The sequence below is a fragment of the Mastigoproctus giganteus genome, chromosome 11 (assembly GCF_048544385.1).
Source record: "Mastigoproctus giganteus isolate SK-2022 chromosome 11, ASM4854438v1, whole genome shotgun sequence".
NCBI lineage: Eukaryota > Metazoa > Arthropoda > Arachnida > Uropygi > Thelyphonidae > Mastigoproctus > Mastigoproctus giganteus.
Genome location: NC_143585.1, coordinates 118,618,417 through 118,634,311, shown reverse-complemented (window position 1 = coordinate 118,634,311; position 15,895 = coordinate 118,618,417). Strand labels below are relative to the sequence as shown.

The following is a 15,895-nucleotide window of genomic DNA, read 5'->3' as shown; positions in this document are numbered from 1 at the left end:
CTACCTGAAATCGTGGAATGTGAAAGAACTTTCGTCTGGGTTACAAGACGGTGAAAACCGAATAAGAAATTTAAGTTTTCTGATAAAATATGAAATAAAAATTAATGATCTTGGAGATTTTGTTGAAGACAGTTTATCTTTAAAATCAAGTGAAATTACATTTTCAATTAAGAAAGCCAGAAAATATCTTTGAAACCATTGTGCTGAATAGCAGTGCTGAATCTGAGTTAAGCTTTCAGCATAATGAATAATATTGTGACAATTAAGCACATTGCAGATTATGATGACCATACATCTAAATGGAAAACCACTGCTTCAATTTGATCCAGATCATTATGTCAACTCATTCCTCTGAAATCGCCGCTCAGCTATTGAGCAAAGCAGAAGATTGACAACAAATATTAATAAAGAAGTAAATTGTATATGGCAATTTTTGGAATAAATTTTTCTTGAATATTTGTGAAATAATTTTTTTTCATGTAATCTGTGGTTTTTTTGTGTACTTTTTCTAGAAAGTTTATTTTTTATGTAATATTTGTTTTTATATTGTGGAATGATTTTTGATAGTTTTTATGTTATTTGTGATATGAGAAATATTTCTTGTTATTTTTTATTCCCAATATTAAAATTTTATCATGAAAAAAAATGTATCGTTATATTTCCCTAGTTGACTAAAAAATGAATAGCAAATGCTTAGAAAACGGTACTTACCTTGTATAAATCTGCAATAAATTTTTTTGATAGATGGTGGTTAAATTTAGGTTGGAAGAAGCATTAAAAAGAACTAAGGCGGGGAATGGGGTGAAAATATTTTAAACAGATTTTAAAATGAGCGCAAGGAAGTAGAAATGCAGATCTCCAATCCTTGGTTGTCATAAAGAGGTTAAAAGACATAAATGAAAAAAAAAAGAGAAGACAGGTGGTGCCAATAGTCGTTACGAAGGACTTTTGTGAGTAAACCGTCATCAGTTGGCAAATGGAAGAGAAGTGAGTGCGTGTTGTATTTAAAGTTTATCTAAACTCCCATGATGCTCTTTTTGACATGTGGGAACTTTAGCCGCGAGAGGTTCCAAGCTGGTGAAAGGTTGAAGGGAAGTTTAGCGTTAATAACATTGAGATCAGAATGGTGTCGGTACCATTGAATGGTGAGGCCTTCATATTGAAGAATTCTGTAGCTCGATCTAAGTTTAATAATAGTGATGGCAGAGTCAACAAGGGGGGGTGTGGTTGTGGGTTTGAGCACGGGTTGTTAACTCAGTGCAGGATTGACTTGTCTTGAAACTGTTGAAGTGGTAGTATGCGCGGGTATTGGAAGTTGTGGAGGAACCGAATTTGGTGGTAGTGTTGCCGATGTAACAGGTGTTGCAGTTCGGTTGGCATTTTATGAGATATATTAAGTTATTGAGATCATTGATGGGATATTTGTGTGTATCTTTGTAGGAATTAAATAGGGAACCTAGTTTATTATAAGTGGAGAAGGTGAGGGAGATGTCGGTATCTTTGAATGTACGTCGGAATTGTGCTGCGAGTTCACTATGGTAAGGGAGAACTATACGAGTATTTGTCTTGTGACTGTGTCTTGTGGGGTTATTAATACTGTTTTTAACAGTGGATATTGTGTGTTGGATGAGTTGAGGGGGGGGGTAGCTCCTGGCTATGAATTTATCAGTAAGGTATTGAAGTTCATTGTGTAGATCGTTTTGTGAAGAGGTGAATTTGATAGTGTTGTAGATTTGGTTGTGTAGGACGGCTTTTTTGGTACTAAGAGGATGATGTGAAGTGAAATGTAGATATTTACCGGTGTGCGTGTTTTTTCTGAAAATCTTGGTATTTAAATTTGTGCCTGTTGTATAAATAGTGAGATTAAGAAAATTAATCTGGTTGTCTGTTGCGATTTCGAGGGTAAGGTTTAGCCTGTCATGTATTATATTGAATTTTAAAAAAAGATTGTCTATGGTTCTTCTGTTGCCTATTATTAGGATATCATTGGCGCAGCGGATGTATAATTTAATTTCAGAAAGTAGAAATTATCGGGAAAGGTTGTAAAATTTGGTTTTCAATAGTGGCGAGATAAATTTCAGAAAGGGGGGCAGAAATGCCTAAACCCATTGGTAAACCAAATGTTTGTCGATAAATTTTATTGTTGAATCTAAAATATCTAGCATCTAGTAAAAGAGTGGCAAGTTCAAGGATGTGGTCAACTGAAAGAGAGGTACGTTTCGTTAAAGTGTCATCAACTGTTAGAAGTACGCGTAATGCTTGTAGAGCGAAAGGGATATGCACATTAGTGTATAGGGATATGACATCAAACGAAGCTAATACGTCTTCGTCGGATATGGTGGTGTTGCTGATTTTTTGGAATGCTTGGTTGGTATTATTAATTTTGAATGTAGAGAATCGAGTAGGTGGGGATATAATTTTGACAAGGAAGGTGGATAAATTAGCAAAAGCTGATTTACTAAAAGAAACGATAGGTCTTAGTGGGTGGCCAGGTTTGTGTAACTTGGTTATTCCGAACATGTGGGGTAGAATGTTGTTGCGAATACCTATCTGTTGTGATGTAAAGAGTTGATTTCTTTGTTCTGTCTGAGTTTTCTGAGAATTGTGTCAAGTTTATTTTTAAGTTTTGTAATGTTGTGGTTGCTGTCATTTGTATATGTATCTTGGTCGGCTAAAATTAACTACATTTTTTCTGTGTAGGTGTTCTTGTCCAGGATAACAATTGTGTCTCCTTTGTCAACTTTTTGGATGATGATATTTGGGGTTTTGGTTAGTCTTTGTAAATCCGAGAGTTGTTGTTTTTTTTATGTTAGGGAGAGATGTGAGTTTAGAATTTATTATCCTATTAGACTGGTGTATAAGTCGCCACTTATCAGGATGTTGATCAACAGCAACCACAACAAATAATAGTTGTGGTTGCTGTTGCAACAAATAACAACAACTAATAATAGGCAACAGAAGAACCATAGACAATCTTTTTTTAAAATTTAATACAATACATGACAGGCTAAACCTTACCCTCGAAATCGCAATGGACAACCAGATTAATTTTCTTAATCTCACTATTTATACAACAGACACAAATTTAAATACCAAGATTTTCAGAAAAAACACGCACACCGGTAAATATCTACATTTCACTTCACATTATCCTCTTAATACCAAAAAAGCCATCCTACACAACCAAATCTACAATGCTATCAAATTCACCTCTTCACAAAACGATCTACATAATGAACTTCAATACCTTACTGATAAATTCACAGCCAGGAGCTACTCCCCCCCCCCAAATCATCCAATACACAATATCCACCGTTAAAAACAGTATTAATAACCCTACAAGACACAGTCACAAGACAAATACTCACATAGTTCTCCCTTACCATAGTGAACTCTCAGCACAATTCCGACGTACATTCAAAGATACCGACATCTCCCTCACCTTCTCCATTTACAATAAACTAGGTTCCCTATTTAATTCTTATAAAGATACACACAAATATCCCATCAATGATCTCAATAACTTAATATATCTCATAAAATGCCAACCGAACTGCGATACCTGTTACATCGGCAGCACTACTACCAAATTCGGTTCCTCCACAACTTCCAATAGCCGCGCATACTACCACTTCAACAGTTTCAAGACAAGTCAATCCTGCACTGAGTTAACAATCCGTGCTCAAACCCACAACCACACCCCCCTTGTTAACTCTACCATCACTATTATTAAACTTAGATCAAGCTACAGAATTCTTCAATATGAAGCCCTCACCATCGAATGGTACCGACACCATTCTGATCTCAACATTATTAACGCTAAACTTCCTTTCAACCTTTCACCGGCTTGGAACCACTCGCGGCTAAAGTTCCCACGTGTCAAAAAGAGCATCATGGGAGTTTAGATAAACTTTAAATACAACACGCGCTCACTTCTCTTCCATTTGCCAACTGATGACGGTTTACTCACGAAAGTCCTTTGTAATGACTATTGGCACCACCGGTCTTCTCTCTTTTTTTCATTTACGTCTTTTAACCTCTTTATGACAACCAAGGATTGGAGATCTGCATGTCTACTTCCTTGCGTTCATTTTAAAATCTGTTTAAAATATTTTCACCCCATTCCCCATCTTAGTTCTTTTTAATGCTTCTTCCAACCTAAATTTAACCACCATCTATCAAAAAAATTTATTGCAGATTTATACAAGGTGAGTACCGTTTTCTAAGCATTTGCTATTCATTTTTTAGTCAGATTTATCATGGTATTATAAGGTTACTATAATTTCACTATTTCCCTAGTTGCTAAAAAAAAGACAAATAAAAAAAAAAGTTGCGCGCGTGCCACGTAGTAGAAGGTTTATGCGAAACATCCTTCGTGTTTGTTTTAGGCATTTTGATTTGTATATATCGATTATGAAATAAAAGAGTTTTTTTATTGTAAATATTTTATTGATCATTCACAGATTTTCATAATTTTTGGGAGACAAGATACAATGGATTTATAACTAAAGTAAGAGATGTATACTTGCGAGTGCAACGTATCTAAATATCTCTGTAAAACGACACCGATTGATGTACCGATCTTGTAGCAATGAAATGTAATGAAAATATATGAGACAAAAAAAAGAAATTGTTGACAAATATTTGTATTGTTGCAATCATACTTACTGCAGCAGTAACTTCAGGGGAAGACATCATACTATTCAGAAATTCTAAACAGTTAGAATTCCAGACACTGTTGTATCCAGTTATCATTGTAAGGCGAGGCATGACGACCAGGTTTTTAAGGTTTTTTTTTTTTTTTTTTTTAGATAGACCAAGGAACGTTTTACACATTCACTTAGACGTTGCACGTCATGCACGGTGAATAAGTGAAGCAACTTAAAATGTGTCGCGCTCTAATCACACTACTAGTACTGCGAGTGTGGAAAGCGCCTCTAGTGGAAGCCGCAGATGATGTCACTTCCGTGACTGATCAAGTTACTTATCATATTAATTAAATAGTCACAAAATGATAAGTAATTTGATCAGTCACAGAAGTGACGTCATATTGTGATTATTAGTTAAATTTGATGACCTAAATTTACTGTTTAGGTCATCAAACTACAACCCTTTCCTCAAAAATCATTACCCAGCCATCTGGACCAGTCTGCCCCTGCACACTGCATTAGCATAGGCACATGATGCAAGTAAGATTATATAGCATCAGCCAAAAAAAAAAAAAAAAAAACCCCTTCTCATTTCACCCATCCACTCGCTCCAAATGTTTGTCTAGAATCTATTTATGCTATCGACTTCTACAATAGCAGATGGAAGTTTGTTCCAGCAATCAACCACCTGCTGGCTAAAGGCAAACTTCCGCACATCTTTCCTCAATTTGAATTTATGCCCTCTTAGGTGATTATTCTGAGAAAGAGGAAGAATCCCATCAGCATTGAGCATGCTCAAACCATTCAAGGCATTATACACCTCAATCAGATCACCTTGCAGGTGCGTAGTCTCCAGACACTGTAATTTGCAAAACTTAAGCTTTCTTCGTAAGAGCAACCCGTTGTTCTATTCACTAATCTTGTTACCCTTCTCTGTACCCATTCCAGCAGCTCTACATCCTTCTTAAAATGAGACCTCCAGACCTGTATACAGCTCAAGATGTGGCCTGACCATTGCCTTATACAAGGGGATAATCACTTCCTTATCACGGCTAGAAAAATTCCTGTATATCATTGATAAGACACCATGAGCTATTCTTGCAGACCGTCTGCACTGCTCAGAAAACTTCATATCTGCCTACACAATTATCCCCAGGTCCTCTTCATTCTCTACCACTGTCAGTGTAGTACCACACAGATTCTCTCTAAGGTGCCTGTTTGCCAAGCTCTGAAGCCTACATAAGCAAAGTCTTTTCTCATGTGGTCACCCTTTTGCTGATCTCACTATGCAAGTTTCTCTCAATTTTTTTTTTCAGATGAGGTTTCCATACTTGGACACAGTATTCGAAATGCAGTCTTACAATTGCCTTGTACAGTGGAACTATGACCTATCTCTATAGGATATTGTTTGATAAATCATTGATAGGACACAGTGGGCTTTCCTGGCCGCCTGTTTATACTGCTCAGAAAACTTCATATCTGCCCATATCTTAACTCCCAATCCCTTTCTCTCTACTGTTTTTAATTCAACCCCACCAAGTGTATAAGTTATTTTGGGATTGCTATTTCCCAAGTGTAAGACCTTGCATTTTGTTGCATTAAAACATAGCTGCCACTTTTCTGACCATTCTTGAAGCCTGTTCAAGTCATCCTGAATGAGCACCACTTGACACTGATCATTAATGACTTTCCCAATCTTTACATTGTCTGCAATTTTGATCATTCACAGATTTTCATAATATTTGGGAGACAAGATACAATGGATTTATAACTAAAGTTACAGATGTATACTTGCGAGTGCAACGTATCTAAATATCTCGGTAAAATAGCACTGATTGATGTACTGATCTTGTAGCAATGGAATGTAACGAAAATGCGAGACAAAAAAAGAAACTGTTGTTTCTGATTTTCTTGGACCACTGTTTCATTGATGAAAATTAGAAACAACAGTGGTCCAAGAACTGATCCTTGGGGTACCCCACTTCTGATGTTACACCAATCTGAAGAATATCCATTAATCACAACCCTCTGCCTTCTGCCCTGCAATCCATCTTTGGATCTTTCCAGTAATCTTAACATTTCAGCTTAATACAGTAACTTCTCATACAAATGCCTTGTTAAAATCCAAATAAACTATATTGAAATTGTTCCCTACATCTAGCTCATGAGTGATTGTGTCAAAATATTTCCCTTTTCAAATTTCTTCACTTGGATGAAGTTTTTATGCAAAGGTGGCTTTGAACCTCTAGTACTTTAATAAAATAAATAAATTTGTCAAATAATACAAAATGTTATATCACAGAACATGGTACTGTAAACAGGAAAGTAGCAAGTAAGCAAGCAGTAGAAAGATTAAGTTAATAGTCATCATGCCTCCATTAAGAAATAAACAGCAAAATGCAACTTACTCTCCCATATAGCCTTTAGATCCTGACATGAAAGAAGCCAGTTCCATCTCGCTGTAAGGAGGTCCCATTTCTGACATGACTTTTTTGAATGAGTAGAACTGGAGATTTTTAGCATATACATTGTACTGGTAAACCTGTGAACCAGAAATCAAAAAATTTACTTAAAAAAAACAAAAAACCAACAAGCTGCAGTTAAAGTCCTTTACTAAGTAAATATAAGGTGAAAAAAAATATATAAAACATATCTCATGTACAAATATATACACTTCCCTCAACCATTTAGGTTACTTCATCCCTGGGAAGTAATGATTAATTCCCGAGATAACATGACAGGTAGATGGTAATACCACTTCAAAGATATGCATACAACAAGGAATTATAACAAGATTCTAGTTATAAAAATTTGCTGATATGACTTAAATGGTTCAGGACTGCTTCTTTATTAGTAATCTACCTCAGTAATTTATGCCGAGTTTAAATGAAGTACAGGAATGCCTCGCATAGCGCGGTTAATTCGTGCCAAAAAAATACCTTGCATAAGGCAGGTAATTCGTGCCAAAAAAATACCTCGCATAAGGCGGGTAATTTGTGCCAAAAAAATACCGTGCTATGCGAAACTGCACTGATCGAGGTATTATTAGTATGTATTTTAATGTAATGCATTCCGAAAATTTGATTATATGGGTTGAGTTGTAAAAATATATATGTGTTTGTTTACTATAAATTGATGCACACAAAGTTCTTGCAAAAAAAAAGAAACTAAAATGATAAAAATGAAAAATACTAGTAAGTACAGTAGAAATGATTTTTATTGCAGTATGTACATACCAAAAGAATATAAGTGAAGTATGTACTGTATTTTTATTTTGAAAAATAACTGATCGGCTTAGTTTGCACAGTTTTTTTTCTTCTTTTTATCTGCATACATCTCTTTATAACATCAAATGTCATTTTGCAATGCCTGCCTTACTTTCATACCCTGTTCGACGTTTGGATCTAGAAGAACACTCGGTGATTACATTTCTTCTTTCCACTCATATTTGCATATAAAGGTATAACATTTTAAAAAAATAATCTTTAATAAAAATACACAGCAAAAAATATTTGTACAGCTTATGCACAATTAACGACCTCACCGCTCAGAATCTAGAGTGTTTACTTATGTATGAATGCTAGCAGAGTCCGTATATAATGGGAGTTTCGACAACAGTCAGAATGGCCTTGAATCCATAACGCATTGGACTACATGCTGGCATTATAATACATACATATATATATATATATATATATATATCAAATGTATTGGTGCGTAATGTACTTAATTTTTTTTCAATTTGTAAACCGAGCTGTAGCGAAACCTGCGCTGTTTGAAACCGTGCTATGCGAGGTATTATCAAATAAAAACTCTTATCTAAAAAATATAAGACCATTTAAAAGGACTGTCAAATAAAAACAAAAGAAATCAACGGAATTCTGATAACAGTTACATATCAAAAAGGTACAGAAGCAACCAAGTGCAATGAAAAGGATTCATCTCTCACTGAACAACAAAAAAATGAGCATTTGTTAGGGAACTTCCCTCAACTAACAAATGTTAGGAACATTTGTTAGTTGAGGGAAGTGTATATATTGGTTCTCTAGCACTGGCTGTTAAGAAATATAAAGATAAGTTAATAATAGACAAATATTACTGAATCATTTAATCCTTGGCATGCATACTCAATGACAGGTAGATGGAACAGAATATGACAAGAAAAGGACCTAGATCCTTCCCCTGCACTTTTGCAAGAGGTGTAATAGGCTTTTCTTACAGCAGGAATGTCCATTCACCAGGTAGCATGAAGAGTGGGACACCAAAATGAACTGACCAAATGCCAATGGAAGACAGAAGGTAATGTAATCATTCATTCTTTGGGGTACCCCAAAGCTGGTAGACCACAATTAACAAGCCCTAGGGGCATTATTATTATCTATTTATTGTTCCACCTGAGCTACTCCTGGACAGCTTTAGGCTAGGCGGGTAACATCTACAAATTGAAATTAAAGCAAAACATGTGTCCTAAGTTGTGAGGAAATGTGTCATAGATCAGAGGAGTTCACAAGTAAGATAGAATACAAGAAAATCACTGTAATTACATGATTAATAATAGTACACAATCTGATTACAAATCGTGTGCTATTACTAATATATACTTATATGCAATTAGCAAATATAAACCTAGTATATACCTATGTGCAATTAACAAATATAAACCTAGTATATACTTATATGCAATTAGCAAATTGCAAATAATTCAGGATTAAATGCAGAGCTAGCTCCTATGCATTTGATGATTCAAAAACAGGTGCAAACAATATGGGGGTAATAGTATTTTAGCACATACTTTGATGTAAGGTTCAGTTGTGTAATGTTATTTGTATTTTTGTTTGTTTGCATTTTTTTAAATTTTGTTGTTGCTATTTTTTTGTTTTGTACTGATGTGATGGTAATGTATTTCTTATAGCGGGTAAGAGGTTTTGGGATGAAGTAGGAAAATTTGTAGCATATATCAGGTATTTGGGGCGATTTTTTTTTTTTATCATGCTAAGTAGTTATAGTGGGAATTAATTTATTACTTGCTGTACCAGTTATTCTCTAGAATAGCTGGGTGTGTCCAGATAAAATGCATTTTATGCAAGTTTGAAAATTCCAACAAAAGTGTTAAATGCATCTTCAGAATTATCGAATCTGTAAAAACTTTACAGGTTAGTTTACTATTTGTTAGAGTTTTGTTCACCTTATGCATATGAGCTTTGTCAGCTTAATCATTAATGTTAATTAAAATAACTAACCTTTGATTAAATAGGGTGTAGGAGAAAGAGGAAATGCAGCTCACCAGAAAAAGGTTGAGTGAAGGCTTCAGTTTATTCAAGAAAGGGATAACCATTCTTGTTAAAGATGAGCTATTGTTATTGTTGTTATTGTTATTTGGTTTTTAGGAGCATTAGCAACTAAGGCCATATTGCTCCGGGATATGCGGTGGTCATTCCTTGACCTTTCCGCATCCTCCGTATTTGGTGGTGACGGGCTGGAACCCCGGTCTAATCAAGAAGCGTGTGCTACGCACTGCTGCTGCTGCTCCTTCCCACCTGGCTACGGAGGCACCTAAAGATGAGCCAAACACGAAATAAAGTCAGACTTGTTCAATTGAGAATTGAGTGATCATTTAGTACTGCTGCTGCAAACTATTATGAGACCAAAGAATTCTGTTGAGACTTCTATCTTTGGCTTCTTTAAAAGAGAATAATTTGGTACAGTTAATATGATATGTAAATAATCAATGCATACAGCATATGTGTGTATTTTTATTGCTTTACGTTTTTAATGAGTACTTAAGTAAAGCAAATGAAATTAACTTGGCAAATCAAAAAATATGACCACAGGAACACATCGCTCCTTAATAATATAAAAATGTATATACACATATAAAAAAAATCACTGATTCATGTCATGTCATTTTGATATATGTTGCCACTGACAAGATGCACATCTCTGATGTAAATTGGAGACCATCTGCCTGAAAATTTGGTGCTGATTGGCATAGGCGCCTCCGTAGCCGGGTGGGAAGGAGCAGCAGTACGTAGCACATGCTTCTTGATTAGACGGGGGTTTGAGCCCGTGACCACCAAATACGGAGGATGCAGAAAGGTCAGGGAATGACCACCGCATATTCCCGGAGCAATATGGCCTTAGTTGCTAATGCTCTAAAAACCAAATAACAAACAAGCTGATTGGCATTTTGTATTGTGGTAAATGCCAAGATATTAAGAACATTTATGGGGATCATGTTGTTACACATTAATGGGTGTACGTGCTGAAGAACAGGTGTTTTAAGCATTTGCAGATGCACCTAAAAAGGCAGAGTTTCTGACGTTAAAGGTGGAAGTATAAATGAAGCTTTAGACAAAGGAGTGTATATTTTAGTAAGAAATCTTCCTTAATGAAGGTCTACCTCAGAATAGTGAACAAAGTGCCATGCTCTCACTGCAGCTGTGTGTAAGTATGAAGTGCAATTCAAAATTTCACTCCTCAACTTGACTTTACCTCTAGTTCTGCAGGCCAACTCAACCTTTAGAACTGCATAATATAATAATTAATGTGGAAATTTAATAAATGACAAATTTACAATTATGCACTTTACACTTATTTATAAATTTGTCTGTGATTAGAAGTTGTATGTAAGGTGCTCTGTGCAAACACACACAGTACTTGCTAATTTATTGGACCATGGGGATGTAAGCTGTCTGCAACAATATATGCAAAAGTATGTAACAAGAAGAGGAGGTAGCATGGTATGTGACATATGCTGGACAGCCACACATGTCATATCATGTTGTGTTAAGTTGGGTAAAATAAGAATCTTAATCAGTTTCCGGCTACTTCCCACTCGAATCAGTTCACCAGTAGTGAGGAACAGAGTGGATTTCACGGAATTGCAAAAAGGTATGAATGTCAGTGTGCACTTAGCAGGTGCTACAACAGAAAGATGGATTGCACTTGTCGAGTGTTCAAAAGCTACTGTCATTTGAGTTTTTAACAAATGGAAAAAAGCCCAAAAAACATATGTGAACAGATGCAGCTGTGGCCAAAAATAAAGTGAGAGAGCGGTACTCAATATTGAAATGTATTAACAAATATAATCATCAACATGATGGAAAAATTAACTTCTACATTTAAAGTGGGAACATGCAAAGAATCCTACAGGAGTTTAAGATTTTTACAGAAGCAACTAATCTCTGACACTGCCACAAAATACGCTGCACTGGTGGCAGGACCTCAAACAGCAGATGAAAGGCAAGTTGTGTGGTCCAATTAGTCCACCCCAATTTATGCTTTTCAGATGGAGGAAAACCATTGGCAAAGTCACACATATGGAGGAAACCATGCGAGGCAATGAAACTATCCTGTTGTGTGGCGCAATACAGCAGGAAAAGAAGGTATAGTGTTGCAGGGAATGATTTTGTCATATGCCTTTAATCCCACTGGAAAATACTGTGAACAACAAAACACATCTGAACCTTTATTGCGGATCAGGTGCACCCAGCAATGTTGCATGTCTATTCCCTAGAGAGAAATTAAATTTGTGTGTATGTTAAGTGCCAAAGCAACTAAGGCCACGAGGCAACAGTATATTATGTCTGGAAACTGTGTTCATTTTGTGGTTGATTTGCCTGTTTGCTGGATGAAAACCCAATGTTTCTGGGAGATAAAACCATTGAACCCTTGCCTAAGCCTGACTGATTCAACCATGTGTAAAAAGGCTGTAAAAATTCCTTGTGTCTCACAGGAAGTGAATCCAGGCATTTTCCACCCAGTATGGGGTGGATGGTGATTATATTCCCTGTGCTGCCTGCTAGGGCCTACTTATGAAGAGGGTTTTCTTTCAAGGTTATGCAACCATACAGCATATCAAATGTGTGAAAGAGTGGTTTGAGCATCACGAGAAAGACTTCAAACATTTGCCCTGGCCAGCCCAATGGTTGAATCTAAACTCTGATGAGTATCTGTAATAATTCTCTGCCCAGTTAAACCAGGAAATGAGTTAGTGTGGGCAGAGAATTGCACTGTACATGGATGATGCAATATTCCTCATGTAACTTTTCAATACATTGTGACTCCATGTTAAGTGGTATCAGAGCAGGGATCTGGCCATCACACTTCAGCTCATGTTCCTAATAAGGTTGCTATGCTTCTACTGACATTTAAAGGTGAACACTGTTAACAAAGAAATACTGGGAAAAAAAAAAAATTGTCTATACTCCTAATATTTACCTCATCAGCCATGATAAAAAGGCCTTCTTCATAGGCAAATTTTATGATATCTTCTATATCTTGTCGAGACAGCACAAATCCTGCAGGAATAAGTATGGGTATGCTAAAAATATAACTTAAATTCTAATTAAACATGAAGCAATGAAAAGTTGTATTAAAGATATGAAAGTATTTGGGTATCACCACTCAAAATTTGTGCTAAAATAAATTTTTCGTGGCTATTGGGGAGCATGCTAAACTATTGTTGTTTGTTTTAACACCAAAGCAACTAAAGCCATAAAGTCATTATACTGCATGTGTAAATTGTGTGTATCATATGGTACCTTCACCAAGACTTCACATTGGGCCATGGTATGGAAAAAGAAGAAGAAAAAAATTAGTACATCCATATTATTCAATGAACTAAGTTTATTAGGCATTTCTCAAAAAAAAAAAAAAAAAAAATTAAACTGATTTCCATTTAACTTCCCCAAAATCTCTGACTCTCCCACTTTGAAAAATAATTTATTTCAATAACATATATAGTTTAAGATTTGTGATCCACAGTTTCTTAGTCATTTGTTGCAGGGGCACTGCTTAGTGCTTTTCACCACTCTAGTTGTCCTTTGTTGAACTTTCTCTGGCAGCCTTTTTTTTTTAGATGTAATCTCCAGACCTAAACAAAATGTTTTGGATGCCATCTCACCATGGTTTCATACAGAGGAAAATTGACTTCCTTCTTCCTATTTGCAAAGTCTGATAAATTATTGATAGGACCATGTGCCTTCCTGGCCACTTGTTTATAACAACATAAAATTCGTAGACCCTTAGTCTACAAATTTTCTCAGAGTTGCTGTTCCCCTCACCACCACCACTATCACTCAGCCAGCATGGTTACAATCACTTTTCTTTTCATACCATGTAAAAAAAGGTTTTGGGTTATAGTCTCATCTAGATGGAAGAAACTTTTATGGACTTTTTTTCATACCATGGCAGAGTTCAATCTCTATGGGAGGAATCAGGGGTGTTGAGAGCGAGCTCAGATCCTGGATATAACAAGAAAAAAGGATTAATTCTAAGTATCATAGCAAGGTTAATCTATTGGAAAACTCAAGTTTTTTTGGAGTAAAACAGAGAAACTGACCTTTATAACACAAGTTTCCAGTTAGTAGACATATTCATCCACAGTTTGAGATGTTTTAAGTTGAAGTAGCATTAACAATCCAACTCCACCAAAATATGTGGATTCCATAATGATCGATAAACTAGAGATTATCAGTTTTCTATATTGATGGCAACCATGTAAGTTAACAATTTCTGTTTGTATTTAGTACAGCCATCATCACCGGGGATGGGGAATTTATAACTTAAACAGCAGACTGATTTTATTGCAGCTAATGTATCGGCACACAGTAATAAAAATAACAGTACACTGGTCAGACATTAGGGATGAACAAAGCAGAGGATAATCCTGTGTGCAGAAATGTATTGGTTCTATTTTGAGGCATTTAGAGATGTCTCTCAGCATAAGCTCCACTTAAGGAATAAATTTTGCCTGTATAAGGGCAAATGTTAGATTCCAATTGCTGGAGTCCAAAGCAACTCACAAACTGGGTTCAACAGCAAACAATAAAAAATTTGATATCAATTATCTACTGCTTCTAGCTTGTGCCTTACTATACATATATGAAATTGTTTCAATATGACAACTTGATGTAGCCAAGTGTAACCCAGAATACAACAGTACACATGTTTGAAATGACTGTGGCTTGAGCCCATATGACTGCTGAGTATTGTAATGTTTTTTGCATTCTTTATTTCTTAAACTCCTTTTTATCTTATGTGGCCCTTCCAGAGTATAAGTTTATTTATATTAGCCTGAAATACTGAATTAGAATTTTAGGTTATTTCTGACTGATTCACACCTCTTGCTTTGTTGCATATTGTTGATGTGTTGGTTATTATGATCAGTGCTTAAATCATACCATTCTAACTGCTGTTTAAAATAATACACATATTTGCATCGACAGAACATTGAGTTGCAAAAAAGACTTTTGCGTTTTTTTTATTTTAAGATGTCATAAAATTTACCATTGTTGAATAGAAGCAACAAAAAAAAGGTGTAGGGATGTACAGTATCAAAAAATAAATAAATTCACTTCTTAACAGCCTATAGTACAAATTCCAATTTAACTTGAATAAATGTATGGCACACAGTATATAAATAGCAAGGTCATTCAAGTTCTTATTTCTAGATTGTAAATGGACAAGTTGCTTGTGTTTTCATAAGACTGGCCACAGCAGTTTTTGATGTTAATATCTAACCTTTATGATAAGGATTTGAGATAAAAACAAATAAAATGTTTTACTAGTAAGCAGTGGCATAGCTGCAAATTCCTGTGCTGACTGAGCCCTAAAATTTGAAATGTTCAACTTACCACTTGGGTTGCCAGGATTAATTACAATGAGTACTCGTGGTTCACAATGGGGTTTCGCTTCTCGAACAGCACGGCGTAGTTCACCAACATTAAGGCACCATTCATTTTCTTCATCCAGATAATAACTTATCTGAAAGAAAGAAAGAAAACATTTTCCCCAATTTTTCCCAATATTTATTGGCATCAGAAAATAAAATATAGATTCCTACAGATAATCAGTAAATTTTACAGATTCCCTCAGATAATCAGTAAATTTTACACTGCAGAAGCGTATGTCACAATGGCAGTTTGTGGTACAACTTGCGTTTTATTTTAAAAACTTTAAAAGTCATTACATATAACTGTTATGTAATCTTCTAAATTTAAACCTAAATTATATGAACAGTTTTTCACTTGTCTTGTGAAGGCACAAATAAATGTAACAAAGCCTGCACCAGTGGCATAGCCAGGGTAGTGTCAGCAGGTACACTGTACCCCCTGATGCCAAAATCTGGTATTGTGGCACTTTTTAATCATTAGGCAACTGGCACCTTTTTTTTTTTTTTTTTTTTTTGTGAATGTACTTGTTGACAAACAATCCTGGCTATGCTACTGGCCTTCACCAAGCTA

At 35.5% G+C, this 15,895-nt stretch overlaps 1 protein-coding gene across 3 annotated transcripts in view; it reads right to left on the bottom strand.

Annotated features, from left to right (window-relative positions):
- The window catches only part of LOC150078379 (alanine aminotransferase 2-like), a 107,204-nt gene that overhangs the window by 47,808 nt on the left and 43,501 nt on the right, over window positions 1–15,895 (bottom strand). For all 3 annotated transcript variants that reach the window (XM_090385398.1, XM_090385397.1, XM_090385399.1), the window contains 3 exons: window positions 15,287–15,416; window positions 12,870–12,949; window positions 7,058–7,191 (listed from right to left, as the gene is read on the bottom strand). In XM_090385398.1, the coding sequence (XP_090241524.1) occupies window positions 7,058–7,191; window positions 12,870–12,949; window positions 15,287–15,416 (344 nt within the window). The remainder of the gene's footprint in view (window positions 1–7,057; window positions 7,192–12,869; window positions 12,950–15,286; window positions 15,417–15,895) is intronic.